The sequence below is a fragment of the Labrus bergylta genome, chromosome 16 (genome assembly GCF_963930695.1).
Source record: "Labrus bergylta chromosome 16, fLabBer1.1, whole genome shotgun sequence".
Classification (NCBI taxonomy): Eukaryota; Metazoa; Chordata; class Actinopteri; order Labriformes; family Labridae; genus Labrus; species Labrus bergylta.
Window position 1 is genome coordinate 21,618,588 of NC_089210.1, and position 17,001 is coordinate 21,635,588.

Consider the following 17,001-nt stretch of genomic DNA (forward strand, 5'->3'; position numbering starts at 1 on the left):
CACTCCCCCACCCCTCACCCCCTGGGACTGATGGCACAACAAACAAAAGTCAGACAACATGAACATCAGTTGTTCAGGTGCTGAGTCATGAGAAAATCCTTGGCTAAAAAGCCTCACTCAGCAGCAGGGGTTACTTTACCAATAATCAAAATACATTTCTCCATAAAAGGATAGCTGTAACATTTAGCGCCCCCTACAGGCCTGGAGTGTTTCTCCTGTGATGACTGGATATGCAGTAGTTTGTTTTCTGGGTTTGTGTCTCTTAAATGACAGCTTCTGTGTATTTACAGCACGTTTGGGTTGAATGGAAATCTTTTGGGCAGCTGCAGGACTTTCATACCAAATTCACAATAAAGACAAAAAGGCAACAACATTTTAATCAGGAGTTTTATTGCATGATGTGCCATATTGCATTTATAAACAATGAAGACTTAAAAACAAAACAAACATTGTACAGTTCATATCAGGAAGCCAGAAAAGTTGGTCTGATAATAAAATTAACTCTTATTTCTAATATATCATTACACAGATTAAAGTTTTATTAGATTTAATTTGACACCGTAATAATCAGTGAAACTGTAGCAGGTACATCAAATCATCCACTTCTAAATTCATGAAATAAAAACACTAACAAAAAGTTGTTAACACATATTCAAGAATAACAAAAAGCTGAATTATTGCAGAAGTTGATGTCTTGCTGAAAGAATGGTAGAAACAAATAACGGTTATGTCACGCCCCATGTACAGCGATTACATTCCTAAGCAGCAGTTGTGGGACTGAATCTGACCTCGGCCTTTTGCTGCATGTCATCCCCCCACTCTCTCCTCCCGTTCCCTGTCTCTCTTCAGCTGTCCTATCTAATAAAGGCGAAAAGGCCCAAAAAAGAAACGATTAACATGAAAAACACAACACCCCCCCCCCACCTTCAGCCATTTCTGGCCTGAGGCCCACAATTAATCAAAAGGAAAACTGTCACTAATATGACATCTGTATGTATGAAACTCACAACAAACATCTAAACACACCACTCAAAGAGAGCAGAAATAACAACCTGACAAAAAGGTTGAGACTAAATCAGTACCATTGATTCACTTTTCAATCCCACAGTTAACCACAGTGCTCAGCTTCCAGGTTCTAAATGTCAAAAGTTTGCTGGCTACTTCAGGGAGAAAATAATAAATATTTGTTCTGGTATCTGTTTTATTTGATTCTGATTTTAATTTAAAGCCACATGTACGCTCCATCACAAAAACAGCATTTGATCATTTAAAGAACATTTCCAAAGTGAGGCAGTTTCTCTCTCTGAGCAATACCGATTTCATAACTAGAAGTAATGCTCTCATTTCTGGTCTACCAAAGAATAAAGTAAATCAGCTGCAGTTAATTCAAAACGCGGCAGCACGAGTGCTAACAAAGACCTGAAGGAGAGCACACAATACACCAATTTTAAAATCTTTACACAGGCTGCCTGTGAGGTTTCATATTAATTTTGAAATTATTTTAACTGTCTATAAGGCAATCTTTACCCTCTTATTATCTCAACTATATTTTTGTTAATCTTTTCAGTTTTAACTTAACTTTTTTTATTCCTATTGGTGTGCATTAGTCTCGACTTCTCTACTTCTAAATCCATTTTTATTTCTACCCTGTTTTGTCACTAGTTTATGTTTATTCTTGTTTTTCAGTCGCTGTAAAGCACTTTGAATTTGTATGAAAGGTGCTATATGAATAAAGCTTGATTGATTGACTGATATCCAGAAGCCTCGTTTGACTTTTAATTGTTCCCTGTGGGATCCTCAGTGGTTAAACAGGCCTCAGCTGTTTCTCTGCATCAGGTAAACCTGAAATATCCACAAGAGAGTTAAACACAAAGGTTGTGATATTCTACTGATAACTTTCATATTACCATTTCATTGTCTACCAGAATGTTAACTTTTAATCATCACTTTTACTTAAACTTACCTGTGCAGATGACGGGCCGGGTTGATCAGCACTAGTGTGAATAGAAGCATTGTTAGCAACTGTTATAAAAATAAGTGAAGCAATTTCTTACAGTTTAAAATCAGAGCATTATCTACTTTAAAAAAAATGTTTTACCTAACTGGTGATGTTCCTTCATGTGTGTTTTTCTTCAGTTCTTGATAGTATTTTGTCACCGTCTCAAGCTCCTTTTTGACATCTAAAACACAAAAAGTTAAACTTCAACCTTGGAAAAATGTCTTTGCACTTTGGTGTGAAGATAATCTGCTTCAGAATCTGGCAAAAGCAAAAACTTGTAATATCCTCTTAGTAGGTGACTATATTTCTATGGATGAATATTAGCATGGAAGTTTTTTCAGGCTGTGATTAAAGCTGACATTTCACACATATTGTATGCAGATATATGTGAACTTCCTGTCTTGTGGGGAAATGTCTTTTTTTTTGTTCTGCCATGGTCATAAATACATCAAATTTTCAAAATAACATCCATGTGTGAACTCCCTGTTTGTATCTTTAGATATCACAGGCTTGTATGTAGGACTGGACATGTTAGATACCTAACCCACATAAAGTACATTAGTGAAATGTGCTGGATTGTGTAGTAAACATTTTTTAGGGGACACTATTGAGGAACAAGATATACCTGCACACTTGCTCAAATGCCACAAAACTTTTTATTCCATCACAATCCCAACGTTTCCCCCAGAGGTCTTCTTCAGGTGATAATTTTTGTTTTTTTGCAGGTGTGCAGGTATATCTTCTTCCTAGGCCTGCTGTTTTTGCACTGCCCTGCACCTCCTTGATGTTCGTTCAAAAGTGGGGGTCAGGACCCCCTGGGGAGTCGCAAGACACTGAGAGGGGGGTCGCAAGATGACCTTCCATAAACAAATAAACATTTGAAGTGACTTAAAATTTCACACTTACCCATTATTGTAAAATTATATACAAAAAGTTGTTGAATTTAAAATAAAGTGAGATCTGTGATGAAATGAAAGTAATTTGTAAAAAATCTTTCTAATGTAACTTTGCACAAGAATGTAAAAATGTAGGTGTCTGTTGCTCTTTGTAAATAAAAATGCACACAGACACAATGAAATAATACAATTATTATAGGCTGCTGTGTTTTTTTGTGTTTACTAATCCCAGTGTTTGGATATGCCTATTAGTGTGTGCTGCTTTAAATGCTTTAACAACTTCCAGGGACAGTGGGGGTCCCCAGTCTCTGGCACCGTTATTTTGGGGGTCACGGGCTAAATAGTTTGAGAAACCCTGTTCTAGGGGACACGATTGAGCTATTGTGCAACACCAATGTGACAGGCAGAGTACATTTTGGCAAAATCATTTTTAATTTCTAAACATCCACATTACCTGGAAGTGATTGTTCATCTGAATTGAGAGCGCGCTCAATAGACTCCTTCATTGTGTCGTTCAGTTTCTTCAGGATTTCCTCCTAAATCGGCATCAAAATATTTCAAATGTATTACCAGGGCATTTAAATATAGTGTTCAACATATTCTGGATCTTATGTTAAGTAACAGTTTAAACGTGTGTTCACTGGGCTGCTCAGAAAACTGAAAAGCTAAATATTTTTCTATAGGATTTTTTTTCTGTTGTACTGTAATATTTAACAGCAAAATGTATTTTTTTGTTACACTGACTGCAGTGTTTTAATTGCAAAAGTAATTTTCTCAATGATACACATCACCTGATGATAGTAGAAATGTTCTATTGAACCATAAAATAATCAAACTGTGCAACGTTTTTTGCTGTATTATTATCTTTTGAGTTTGGATAAAAATCGAGATAAAAATCAAGGTTTACTTTATTGTCCCACAGAGTGAGAATTAGTCTTGGGCTCTTCACCCACGCTGCAGCCTTTAAAACACAACATTCAACTTAAAATGTGACAAACCTTCAGGTTTTCCAGTTTTGACATCATTTTATCTTTAGCCTTCTCAAACATGGTGTTCTTATTAGCATCAACATGCTGCCTTATGATTTTCCTAGTGTTTTCTAGTCTTCCTTTTCCTTCACATTTTTGAGCATCTACAATGAAACAGAATATTTTAATGAATTACATTTCATGTTAAATGTTTTGATTCAGTGTCAGGTTTCATGTGCCAAGATCTTTTCTCTTACCTTCGTAGCATGTTTGCATGGTTTCCTTGATTGTTGTCGTCAGGCTGCTGTACATTTCTTTCTTACGCTGCCGGATGGTTTCTTGGAGTTCTATCTTTATTTTTTCTTCCTAAGAGAGAGGATAAAGAACAAGCTGTGTTGTAGACCCTCTAATTTAAATGGCTAATATTTATTATATTTAGGGACGCACAATATGAATTTTATTAAGCCAATATCGATAATTACCTGCTCCTAAGAATATAATCAGTAAAGATATATATATAGACCTACATTAACGTAGTATACTAATGCCAACAATGAAAAACAAAAAATAGTTAGGCCTTTAGAATATATTTTTTAACTTTAACCATGTAAAAGTTATTTTTCACTTTCTGCAGATAACCAATGAGGCCCAACACATAGTATAAGCCAGCAGTTGACTAGCCCCCATTTTAGGTTTTTTTCACATTCGGCACAATTCTTTCCCCCTCCCCTCTGGGCTTCATTCACATCAGTAACATCGTTCTGTCCCTTCAGTACACTCGCATATGTACACCGTAAAACATAAATGAACGCCATTATTGTTAATAATGATTATAAAAATATATATATATCCGTTCATATCAGTTCAGATGATTATTTGGCCAATATTTGGCCAAATAATCATCTGAACTGATATGTATTGTGCATCCCTAATATTATCCCTAATATAATCCCTTATATTGATGGTGTTCTTCATAGGCAGTGTATATAATGTTTAGAGCTGAATAAATAACATTGTTTTGGTTTCACTTTTGCATGTTTTCTCTTTATTCCATACATTAGTCACAAACGTCAGGTTAATGTTGATTTGCTCGACAAACTACTTGATCAGTCATTAGATTGAATTATTCCTTCTTTTACCTCAGTCCTGAGAAATTCCAGTTGCAGTTCCACGTCTTTGTACTTCCGATTTTGAATCAGCTCCCCAGTGTCGAGTGAAAAGGAACTGATGGTCCCGTTGAATGGTCCAGGATTTGATTCAGTTCTGAAACATTTTCATAAGTAGCTCTTTCATTAAGTAAGACTGGACAAGTTTCAAATTAAATAATTTCAGCTGTAGCAGATGGAGTGGCAGAATCCAACATAGACCTGAACTTTATCACAACTGTTTTGATAGTCTTGTTCTTAGTTTTGCTCATCCAGCTTGGAAAACTTGACAGCCAATTTTAAGTTTACAGCCCAATCCATCTCCTTAATTTCTATCTGAATACTTTTTTAAAACTGTTCACCATTAGCCGGGTGCTCAAGGTAACTGCTGGTTAGAAGGACAGTTTTCCTTTGCATAAATGCTGCCAAAGGTTTGCTTATGGTGGACTCGTGTTGGGTTTATTTTAATCATACAACATGGAGTACAGGTTTCACCTGGGCTTTTTCTGAAACCACCAACTAATTTAAATTAGTAGTACGCACTGATTTGGCCAGAATGCAGTATGCAGTATGCGAACAAATCCGAGATCCACAGTATGCCAAAACTATCCGGACGTCGTACTGAACGGGGTCTGAGCGAGGTGCACAAACATTATATGCATCAGACCAATCGTCCTTGCGTACTGTTTCCCACAATTCAAAGCACCAGGTCAGAGATGATGGACAGCAACGGCCATTGTGTCCCGAGAAATAATCACAATCCGACCAAACCACACAAAGATACCACCATCAACTTGTTTGATTCTCAAAATGCTGAAAATCTAAATTAATCACTCGTCAGCTTTTTCCAGACTGTAAGTGGATGCTACCCTGTAGTGGCGATTGTTGTCAGCTGGGCTGTTACTTTTTTTATTCCAATGCATTCTAAGACCAGAAACCAGCTTAGTCGGGCCTGGCATACTGCAAAATAACCACAGACTGGCAGTCATACTACTGTTGAAGGTAATATGAAGTACATACGACATGATATGTTCAACAGGAGTATGTAGCATGTGGTTTCTAAAACAGCTCTGCTCTTTTTCTAAAGTTTCTTGACATAACTTTTGTTATGTTTTGGCACAACGCAAAAACGATTGATCTATGTTTTAAGGATTTGTATTACTACATTGTATACAATTATTTTATAAGTTTTTCTTTGCTGTTGTTTTTAGGAGGCAATTTTTTTTCCTTGTTTAGTAATTCCTTACGGGAAGGTCTTTCTGAATTCTTCATCAATGCTGTCCATCAGCTTTGCAGCTAAATCCTCATTGAGGTTTAAGTGTTTCCCTGCTGTTGTTTTGTGGACACCATAGTTGTCGATTACACATTTCAGTGTCTTGTGAAAACCACTTCCTTTTCCCTTCCTCTGAAACAAAACAAAATTAGAATATTTCATTAGACACTAATAATTTAAGTATGGGTTGGACAATCTGTGGTTTTGTTATGAAAACAAAATATTCAGGTACCTTAGGATTTAAAAAGGACTTCAAGACATCATCACATGAACTTTTAGAGTTCTCAACCCCATGCTTGAGACATTCTTCCAAAGCATCTGTGGCCTCTTGCATGGACTTTTGGAGTTGTTCATGTCCACACTTCATTGTTTTTGTAAGGACTTTGCTCACTTCTGTTTTTACCGTAGCCTGAAATCAAACAGAAAACATTTAAAATTCAAAACATTGTGTGCGTGCGCGTGTGTGTGTGTGTGTGTGTGTGTGTGTGTGTGTGTGTGTGTGAAATAATACAAATCAAAAGCCCATGACATCTTTAGCATTTTTTTCATCAAGTGTAAAAGCTGATGTGACCGGTTGTATGCAACGTTTAACGTCAGAGTGCAATAAATTAGTCTCAAGTTTATTGTTGCCTTATTTTTTCTGCATTTATTTAATAAAAAATTAACATTTTATTCATACAGCCCGAATAATTCTGATACGTAAACAGAATGAAAGTGTTGTTACATTATCTTACCCCTCCTCCACAGCGGGCCCCTTGAATTAAGGACAGTATCCCATACGCTCCTGACACATACCAGTAGTTCAGTGTCTCTGAGTGATTGTCATTGAGTTTTTGCAAAATCTTCTGAAGTTCAGGGACTTCTGTAAATAATAAATACATAACAATATTCTTAGTCACTTTTCACATGTTATAAACATTAAATAATCCACTAACTGTTCCATGGGGGGATCACCTACCAGTGTCAGCAGGTTCTAGAAATTGTTTGTCCTGAAACTCAATGGCGCTCACTGTGAACACTTTGAAACATTCATCACTGAAATGTCTCTGAAAAAATAAAATGAATAATTTTGAGGTGGGATTGCAGTTATAGAACAACTTCGTGTTTTGGGTTGTCAGTCTATAAAACTCACCTTAACCATCTTTTGTGTCCCAAATTTTTCTTTCACTTCCACCTTTACTTCCTCGTTCCTCTCTCTTAGGGCTTCCACTAAACTGTTAGAAGAGATCAGTATCAGGCAGTGCCTCAAACAATATCTGAAGCCCTGAAACCTCAAACTGTGTTTCTCTTAGAATAAAAGCAAAACATTGTCTCTTTAACACACAAACATATGAGCACATATCATATATCTATACAATAAAGTGTAAAAGTGGATTATCAGATACATTGTGTATAATGTTGGTATTAAAAACCTGCACGACTCAGTGATCTTTACACATTCCTAATGCTAGAAGATACAACAGATGATGATAACAATCTTGATGGAGCACCAGTTGTGTTAGCAACACTTGAGAGAAATGAGAACAACACCAATGGAAGGCTAGTGATGTTCAACAAGATGCAGGTAAGGCCTGGACTGTTTTTTTTGTTCTTCATAAACAAGGTACACAGTTTATAGACTGATTGTGATGGTATACACATTAGGTAGGGGGACATCTTTTATACATCTATATATACATCTTTCATTTACCATTTTTACTGACACTTATTAGTGTTAATATAATGTTTGAAAAAAAAAAACATTTACCTTTGACCTTTTTTACGTCTAATATGATCAGACTTGTTGCAGATGAAGTGAATGTGCTTACACTGGCCACCATTTCCAAGATACCTGATGGCACTTTTCAGAATCTCCCATGCTTCTTTCTCTGATGCTGGTCTCTCCATGTCAGTCACGATCCACACAGTGGAACAGTCTTGAACAACCTAGAGGGATACAGTCAAATTTATTTGTGAATAACTTAACATCAGCGCTTTGTAATAAAATAATGTTAAACTTAAGACAAGATAAACAAATAGTGATGCATTTAAATGATTTACCCCTTTCCACATGTTATCTCTGTCCTTGTTGCAGTCCCCATTTCCAGGTAGATCCACAAGTGTGACATTCTGGAGAAGGTCATTATTTGGCACCTTGATAGTAACACACTTCACCAGGGGCCAAAACCATTTCTTTATGCCTTTAGCCACTCCTTCCTTTGATTTGCTTCTTGTGTATTTGACAAGTTCTGCAGACAGCTGTTCAGCCTGCAATAAAGGATAAGATTCAATATTTTATTTAGATGCACCATGGTGAGTACAACATCCTGATTGGAACGTGACAATCTGGTTACTAGTGGACAAGGTCCTAAATGATTTTTCTATGAATGGTACATTTGGTATGTGATTGTTTCAATTTAGGATGAAGTTCACTCTTTTAAAAAAGACTTAATATAAGAATAACACTTTATAGATTTATTCTATAACTTACCGTTCTAAAGGACAACGTCATCTTGCCAGAATTGAGAAATTCTGGAATTTCTTTGAAATGTTTCCGATCCATGAAATCGTTGTTGTCCAATATTTCTTCCCATTGTTCTCCATACACTGCTGACAGCATCTCAACAGCGTTACTTTCAACATCGTCATCATTGTTATTCTCCGTATTGTTATTGTCAGCACCTTCACGGTCATCGCCATTATCCTCTTCGTCGCCTGCATCATTCAGTAAGATTTTTTTAAAGCCCTGCACATGTTCCTCGAACTCCTGATGAAAAAGTCATTTTTTAACATAGTTTCATGGAAACAAATGAAAAAAAAATGCATGAAGCAAAGTGATGAGCAGCAACATCTGAACTTTTTGAAAAGTGACAAGTACTCATTAAGCAGGTTTTACCTCTTTTTTGATGAATTCAATCTCTGCCTCATAGTTCTGGTTCTGCTTGTTAGCCTCCACCTTAATGATGACTGTTGTACATGCTTTGGTATGTCCTGAGGGCAAGAGATCCTTCTCTCCAATGACAGCATTTATTAAAGAGCTTTTTCCAGCCCCTGTTTTACCAAAGACACCAACCAGCTCCCTCTTTTCTTTCTTCAAACCACCAATTTTTTTCCTGTTGAAAAAAAGATTTAATATGTTTTTTGATTTATTTGGAAATTAAACAATGAAATAATGTGTCAGTAATGTTTTAGAAGTAACCACCAGCAATTTCACAGCGACTGCTGTCATTAAGGTGCCAACAGACCAAATGTGGTACAAAGAGTATGTTTATGCGGGACAAAATGTTACTGCAATGCCGAGGTTGGTTTAGGTTGCACGATGCAGGTTCACCACAGAGGCAGGTGTAAGCACATCTTTAACTATGGTTGCTGCTTTTGTACGCCGTGAGTTTTTTTTGTTATATCTGAGTCTGTATAAATGTGCGGAGCCACAGTCTGCTGCAAGTGCTGCACAGTGATGAACGTTGGTTATTTTACTTGCTGTCCCTTTATCTGTTGGGCAATCCTCTTCAGGTTTTAAGGGATGTAGGTCTATCCATAGACTGACATTTTCTTTAAGGGTCAGTCTTGCATTCAGTGTGTCGCATCAAATCGTACTGTCCTTAATGTGTGACTGAAAAAGAACTCTGGCAAATGTGGCTGCATCTCCTGTCTTTGTTGTAGTTTCCATCATAATCTGCCAAAAAGTGCATCCTGGTTGACTTGTGGCTTTGTTTTGTGGCAGAGGAGTGTAAAATAGTCAACAAGGATGGTGACAGGTTAGCAGCCCTTGATCCCACATGTGGCCTGATTGATTGATATCTGAAACAGGCTATGGTAAGAGCCTCATCTTGAAAACTAAAGCCAATCAAATGCAGGACATCTTCTCAATTTAAGGGACTCAGGACAGTTGATGAAAATGTTGTGCAGTCCCATACAAAGCGGGACACCTGGTCATACCTATAGCTGTCATCCAAATGGGGACATGGTTATTCTACTGACAGGGAGGACATGTTTGACTCCTCTTGGCCATGTTACATTTGACATAGTAAATTGTGGACTCAACTAACAACAAGCTGTATTAGCAAGGTGCTTAAGATATCTGCTATTGGCTAGAAGACATCATTAAAGAGATCAGAGGCCTGAACTCAGAAATGAGGGATGTTTTCAACACATTTAGGCAAGCTTTAAGAAGTGACATGAAAAAGGATTTGGATAATCTTAAGAAAGACACAGGGGTGGCTGTGGCTCAGTGGTAGAGTCAATGGTCTATCAAGAGGGTTCAACCCCCTGCTCCTGCAGCCACATGTTGATGTCTGGGACAATAGACTTTATAAAAGAGTATAATATTGAGTTGGACATCAAATTATTGACTTGGTCTGCACTGGATCCTCAGTTTAAACCTGGGATCAGTAATTCTATATTCAAGCAGTGGTGGGATCAAGGTATTACAGCAGTATGTACTTCAACTCAGAGAAATTATTTAGAAGTTTTGGTGACCTGCAGAAGGAATTCAAACTTTAGACCAACAATTTATTTCAGATACCAACAAGAAATAACCAAGGAGGGCAAAGCAGTTATATATATTTTGACTTAAGCATACAAACAGAACATGAAAATCACTTCAAAAATAGACCAGGGTTTCCAAGTACATAAAGGGAATAATATGGAATACATATTATTGAAAATGAACTGTACAAAAAAATCCTAAGAGAGGGCTGGTGTTCAATGTGGGGCATGCAATCTCTAAGAAGTGGAGAGGATATGGTTCATTTTATTTTGGTGTGTCTCAGCGTGCCGCCGTGATGCTCTGTCTGCAGACAGAGGAGCAGGGAATACTCCGTTATTATAACTCTGTGTAGTTTTTACATGACTGTTGGGGTAAATATTTGCCCGTCATGTGGTGGATAGCTCTGTGAAATGAACTTGCCAAATGAAAAATCTACCAGCATTTAGCACTTGGCGGTCGTCAGCGGAGCGTCCAGACCCAGTCAAAACAAACAAACAAACAAACAAACAAACAAACAAACAGTGCATCAGCTGGCTATCCAGCGCGAGCTGCATGTATAAACAGATGAGAGGGGAGTTGACTGCTGGAAGTCAGAGACGTCATATTTTAGTTCATGTTCTACCTGTTCAACAGTCATTTGATACATAAACATAGATTCAGTGAGGATTTGAATTGTCTTTTTTGTTTTTTGACTCTGGTGATTTTCCTTTGGTGCTGGGTAAAACCTCTTTGGGGGGTCCCAAATAATTGTCTATGCAGGAAAAACACTTTCAACCCTACTGTTCTTTTATATCCGTCTTTGTTTGCCCAGGTTGTTTGTTTCTCTTTTTTAATGTGAAAATTAATTCAATAGAAGTTTTTCTTTTCAAACCTTAATGATTTCATACCAGCCACTATATACTGCAGCAAGACCTTTGTTTATATTCTGTGTTAAGCTGGAAAACAGGAACACTTTTAGAGGCCATGTTATTGTTTATACAAAACCTTAAAGTTGATAAAAGTTGACAACCAAAAATAAATCTGGTGAAGTTCTCTGACATATAAGAAAGATTTAAGTTATGTTGAAATGCATGGGTAGTGATGAATTACATAGAGGTCAAATACAATCCCAGTTCCTGAAAAGTTGGGATGTTGTGTTAAATCTAAATAGAACGTGCAGCTTGCATAAAGATTCAAATTGGGTTTATTTTTATAACATTTCTCAGTTTCAACATTTGATATACTGAGTGTGTAACTGAGTGCTATGCACATACAATGATTAAGTGTCTTGTTCTTTTAGAGGTCTTATTAGTGGGAGGTGGTGGGAAGATGGAACAACTGGGCCTTTCAGAGAAGAGGTAACTTATCTATGTAGCATGTAGCAAGTGTTATCTGCATTGTGCTGAAATACCGAGACTTTTCTCTATTCGGGGAACTCCTCTCCCACAGCTCTATGTTGTGTGAGATTCTGTGCACTGCATGAGTAACGAGACGCTGACTTCAAAATCCTCATTCCGAGTGTGATGTTACTTTTTCACCCACAGATATATTGTCTTTTTTGTGCTAGTTTCAGTTATATATGGGGTTCCAAATGTTTGTACAGGTAAATCATCACATTCTGTTTTTATTTAAATTCACACAATGTCCCAACTTTCTAGGAAATTGGGTTGTAGGTTTTTATATAAGTAAAAAGGGAAAGAGAATGATAACAGATTTTAACTTGTGATGGGCACAGGTCATTGTCAAGAGAATACAGTCAGAATAGGAGAAAATAATTGCAAAATGAATGACTCAACTCCAGAGATCAGTCACTAATGTCTTTGTAAGCATGTCCGCTAAAGCTAATAATAATATGCAATATAAAAAATGTATTACTTACTCTAGAAAATCCTTGAGCTCTGTCTGAGGTAGCCTACTCTCAACACTTGCCATGATTTTTTCCACTTCAGGCAGTACATCTTCTCCTGTTGGAGTGAAAGTAGAGAAAAAAAGACAAATGTATCAATATCGTTTTACAAAGAGAGGAAATAAATGTAGAGCATGAGAGAGCCGTTCTCTTCTGAAACAGTTAGAATGTCTTAGATAGTATCTCCAGGCTTTTACAGCTTCTTGCAAAATGTTTTTCAGAGTTTAAAACATAATTGGGTCTTATTTTAACAATCCAATGTTCATGTAAGTGCACAAAGTGCCCTTTCAATAGCAGGGAAATGATTTAAACTGTCCATATGCAGTATAGACTGAAGACATGTTTTGTTTTATCTAAGGATTCTTCTTTAAATTAATTATTTTTATCCTGTTTTGTAGTAATAAAACAATAAACTCCCGGGGGACCCATCGCAAGTAGACATATTTAACACTACGCTGCTCATCTCCCTTTTCTGTTGCCTGCAGGGCTGGATCATCTGTATGGGTACAGGGAGACGGGGCGTCTGAACCTGAAAGTGAAGGGGTCTGCCCTGACACCAGGTAGGGTCAGGGTAAAGTACAAATAGTTATATAGCTTCTACAGGATTGGCTGCATTGATTAAATGACAGCTAAGTTAACAGAGAGGTTCAAGGGTAGATTATTTTTTTAGTGGAATCCTTTTAAGAAGTTAAGGCATGAGATTACAACCTTATTAGTGTTCTCTTAGAAGAGAAAATCAATCTCTTCAGGGTTAATAACAGCCTATAGGCCTACTATTTGGGGGGTGGGGGGTCATAACTCTCCTAACTCTTCTCCCCCATTTGGAATCCTTGACACCTGAGGTTTTAAAATCTTTGTTCAATTTTATTTGTTCAATAGATAAATGAAATACCTGTGAGTTTCTTGTCACGTTGTGGTTTCTTAGGTAGTGATGCCATCTGCTGGTCTCTCCCGTGTGGCTCCTTCTCTCTTCTTATCAAAAAGGCAAGAAGAACAATTTGACCCTCAGAGTATAAAACGTTCTCTCACTTGTTTTTGTCAAAGCGAGATATTATTGAGAGAGAGAGAGAGAGGGCCTGCTTCTGTGTTTCTTGCTGTGCCTCGTAGGTTAAAGCAGCCACCTTAACAACACGCAGCCAGAGTGGAAAAACTCAGCACTAGTTCGCAAATCATTCACTTTACAGATAGTAAGTGTGTGAGTTGTCGGCCGGGTGTATGCTCGGGTTGCATGATTCAACAGGATACATTTAGAAGAAAAATCTGGACCTCACTATTTTCTAAACCCTGGTTACGGCCCTGATTTTATCGATGACTTTATCATTGACAAAGTAAAGATCTTCCTCATCCATACCTCACATAACACATATTGAAGAATAACAAAAAGCTGAATTATTGCAGAAGTTGATGTCTTGCTGAAAGAATGGTAGAAACAAACAACAGTGATGTCACGCCCCATGTACAGCGATTACATTCCTAAGTCATCCCCTCACTCTCTCTTCCCGTTCCCTGTCTCTCTTCAGCTGTCCTATCTAATAAAGGTGAAAGGGCCCAAAAAAGAAACGATTAACATGAAAAGCACAACAAAAAACCCTGGTTACGATGACTTTATCATTGACAAAGTAAAGATCTTCCTCATCCATACCTCGATCTGTTATTAGAAAAACAATTCAGAGTAATCTTGGCCATTCAAAAACTAAACTTATTTTGGAAATGCCAGATGTCTGGTTTTAAAAAACTAAAGCATCACACACGTAAGGAGAATTTTAACAGATGTTCTCCATATTCTCAAGCATGAACACACTGCAAGATATGAAAAAAGACACGTCTCATAGCCTACTACAGGATTTATTAAGATTATTGTGCAAAAAAACAAGTTTGGGTAAGCAAAGCCAGTTTACAACATCTGCTAAGTTTCTATAAGCACATGAATAAATATATCAGTGTTGGTGGAAAATTACCGGCTACAGTCAAGAGAGCAAGGTAATACTTTACAGTGACGTGTGTGAATAAAATCATCCATGACTAGAAACTGCAAGTTCATCAAATAATTATATTTGAATCAGATTTACAACTTGACACATTTCAAACACTTAATATGAATTTCATTAAATTAAAGGACAGATGGAGGCTGTGACATTATTCAAAAATATGTAGCAAATTGAAATAGATAACCAGAAGCTGCTTTTGAAGTTTAAGTTATGCAGAACATTAATCAAAGATACAACGTCCAGTCAGAGTTAGTAAAACTAGTTACATCTCTATTCCTTTCTTATCTTATGTAACACTGCTTTACTTACAATTCCTTTGGAGTCTGTAGACGATGATGAAAGTAAAAATGGTAAAAGTCCAAAAAGCTCCACAGATGGCTGTATCAAAACTCCCAGATGATCAAGTAAAAAAAAAAAAACTATCTCAATAAGTCATTTAACCACGGTCCGTGTACGAAGTATAATTCATTTGCAGTAGTTCATGTTGTATAATGAAACATGCCAGTTTAAGGGGTATTGCCTAATTTCCTTGTCCGACTTGGCGAATGCGAATACATCCGGCTACCACACCCTGACCCTTATTTTGAAAAACGGAAGTTACCGCAGACTCGCAGAATAATTCTCACACTAACTTCCCCGACCTCCGAAGCTATTCCCTGAACAGTATTCTGTTTACTCCCGTTTCATACACGTGTATCTCATAGTCAGTTTTATGGTAAGACTTCTGCATTTATCACTTTTGTCTGGAAAAGGAGATTAATAACAGACTCACTCTCTCTGTCTGTTCCTCCTGCTCGCTCTGCAGTCCGGAGCATTTACCATAAAGATCAGAATACGTGAGCACTTCAAATTTAGGGGCGGCTCACTTCACCATGTAAACTCGAGGAGCGGCTGACTTGACCGCAGTCCCCAAACCAACCACTACACCCTCCCCCTCCGTGACGGAGAAGTCACACTCGCAATTCAATTCAATTCAAAAAACTTTATTTGTCCCCGGGGGGCAATTCAAAGGAACACAGAGCAGTAAATTAACAACAGTGCAAGTACGAAACATTAAATACAACTTAAAGCTTAAACTTAACTTAAAAATACAAAATATAAAAGAGTAGATATAAGTGGACAGTGATCGGACTAACAGATGTAAACAGATGTAACCATAACTATGTGCAGTAAACGAGAAATAAATATATATATACACAGAGCTATGTGCAAGTAGGCAAATACTAAATGATAAGTTAATAAGGTGCATGGTGAATAATGGAACAACAGAACTAATATATACAATATAACTGTAAAGGTAAAAATGAGATAAATAAAGTGACTGTAGTGCAATGATGGATAAGAGACAACAGGAATAAAGTAACCAGAACTGTATGAATACTGAAATAGAAAGGATAGAATAAAGTGATGTAGTGCATGAGACCAGATAAAGCAAAGGCAGTTAAGGTGCATGGCAAATGGAAGGAAGTAAAAAAGCAAAGTTCACAGCTGAGAGTCTGCATTGGTGAGAGGTACAGGTAGTCCAATGATCTTAGAGCAGACTGTGATCGTGCTCTGCAGGCGGTTTCTGTTCTGGAGGGTGGTGGAGTGGAACCAGCAGGTTATAGAAAAAGTAATAATGCTCTCAATGAAGGAGTAGTAGAAGGTCAGAAGAATGTTCTTACTGAATCCAAAGGAATTGAGCTTCCTTAGGAGGTACTTTCGTTGACATTTCCTGAGAATCTCCTCGGAGTTGGAGGAGAATTTCAGCAGGCTGTCGAAGATGGTACCCAGGTACTTATACTCCTCTACTAGTTCGACAGGATTCTCATGGATTGTGGTGATTGCAGCTGCAGCCAGTTCCCTCTGCTTGTTGGAGAAGGTCACCACCATGTCGCAGCTGAATGAAGTCTCCTTCATCAAGGTGTAGGGTAGAAATACAGCGGCAGGCTTTAGGAAAAACTTCCCTCTCTCAGGTGGAAACAGGAACTGTATGTTACCATGGTTACTCAGCGGTATCTTACGGGAGCGGCTTTATTTTGTAGCTAATGCATTCTGTAAAAATATTTATTATTATAGATTATTCTTATTGTTCTTTAGTAAGTTATATTAGACTTATGTGTAGACTTATAACAAAACTATTAGATTGAGCCTACATTGTTTATTGTAATTTATAATTTAAGTTAATTTATCGTAATTTCATAGAACAGGGTGTCCTAAATTAATGCAAAGACAAGGATAATATTGTTGAACATCAGAGCAGCAAAAAGTGTATTTTTTATTGTTGAATTGAGATTTCACAAAGACATCAAAAGTAGAAAAATAAGAAATAAATATGAACAGCGAAAACTTGTCTGCAATATGATTTAATATTATTTTGTTTTTGCAACAGTCCCTGTA

At 37.2% G+C, this 17,001-nt stretch overlaps 1 protein-coding gene across 2 annotated transcripts; it reads right to left on the reverse strand.

Moving 5' to 3' along the window:
* Positions 1–370: 370 nt before the first annotated feature.
* On the reverse strand, positions 371–15,426 carry LOC136183079 (nuclear GTPase SLIP-GC-like). 2 transcript variants are annotated; one of them, XM_065965027.1, is made up of 17 exons: positions 14,932–15,426; positions 13,527–13,603; positions 12,608–12,692; positions 9,157–9,373; positions 8,752–9,027; positions 8,322–8,528; positions 8,029–8,207; positions 7,414–7,495; positions 7,240–7,327; positions 7,016–7,143; positions 6,514–6,690; positions 6,256–6,413; positions 5,003–5,126; positions 4,121–4,229; positions 3,894–4,027; positions 3,350–3,431; positions 371–2,180 (listed from the first exon to the last, which is right to left on the reverse strand). In XM_065965027.1, the coding sequence occupies exons 2-17, from the start codon at positions 13,570–13,572 to the stop codon at positions 2,095–2,097; spliced, it is 2,178 nt and encodes a 725-aa protein (XP_065821099.1). In that variant the 5' UTR covers positions 13,573–13,603; positions 14,932–15,426; the 3' UTR covers positions 371–2,094. The 2 variants fall into 2 exon arrangements, with proteins under 2 accessions (XP_065821099.1, XP_065821098.1); XM_065965026.1 differs by having other exon boundaries at positions 13,527–13,606.
* Between the last annotated feature and the right edge of the window lie 1,575 nt (positions 15,427–17,001).

Coding starts and splice junctions, on each gene's coding strand:
- LOC136183079 (XM_065965027.1), bottom strand. CDS start 13,572: ATGGCATCACTACCTAAGAAACCACAACGTGACAAGAAACTCACAG. Junction 5,127..6,255: donor GAATTCAGAAAGACCTTCCC/GTAAGGAATTAC, acceptor AAAATGTTTCAG/AACTGAATCAAATCCTGGAC. Junction 4,230..5,002: donor TGGAATTTCTCAGGACTGAG/GTAAAAGAAGGA, acceptor CCTCTCTCTTAG/GAAGAAAAAATAAAGATAGA.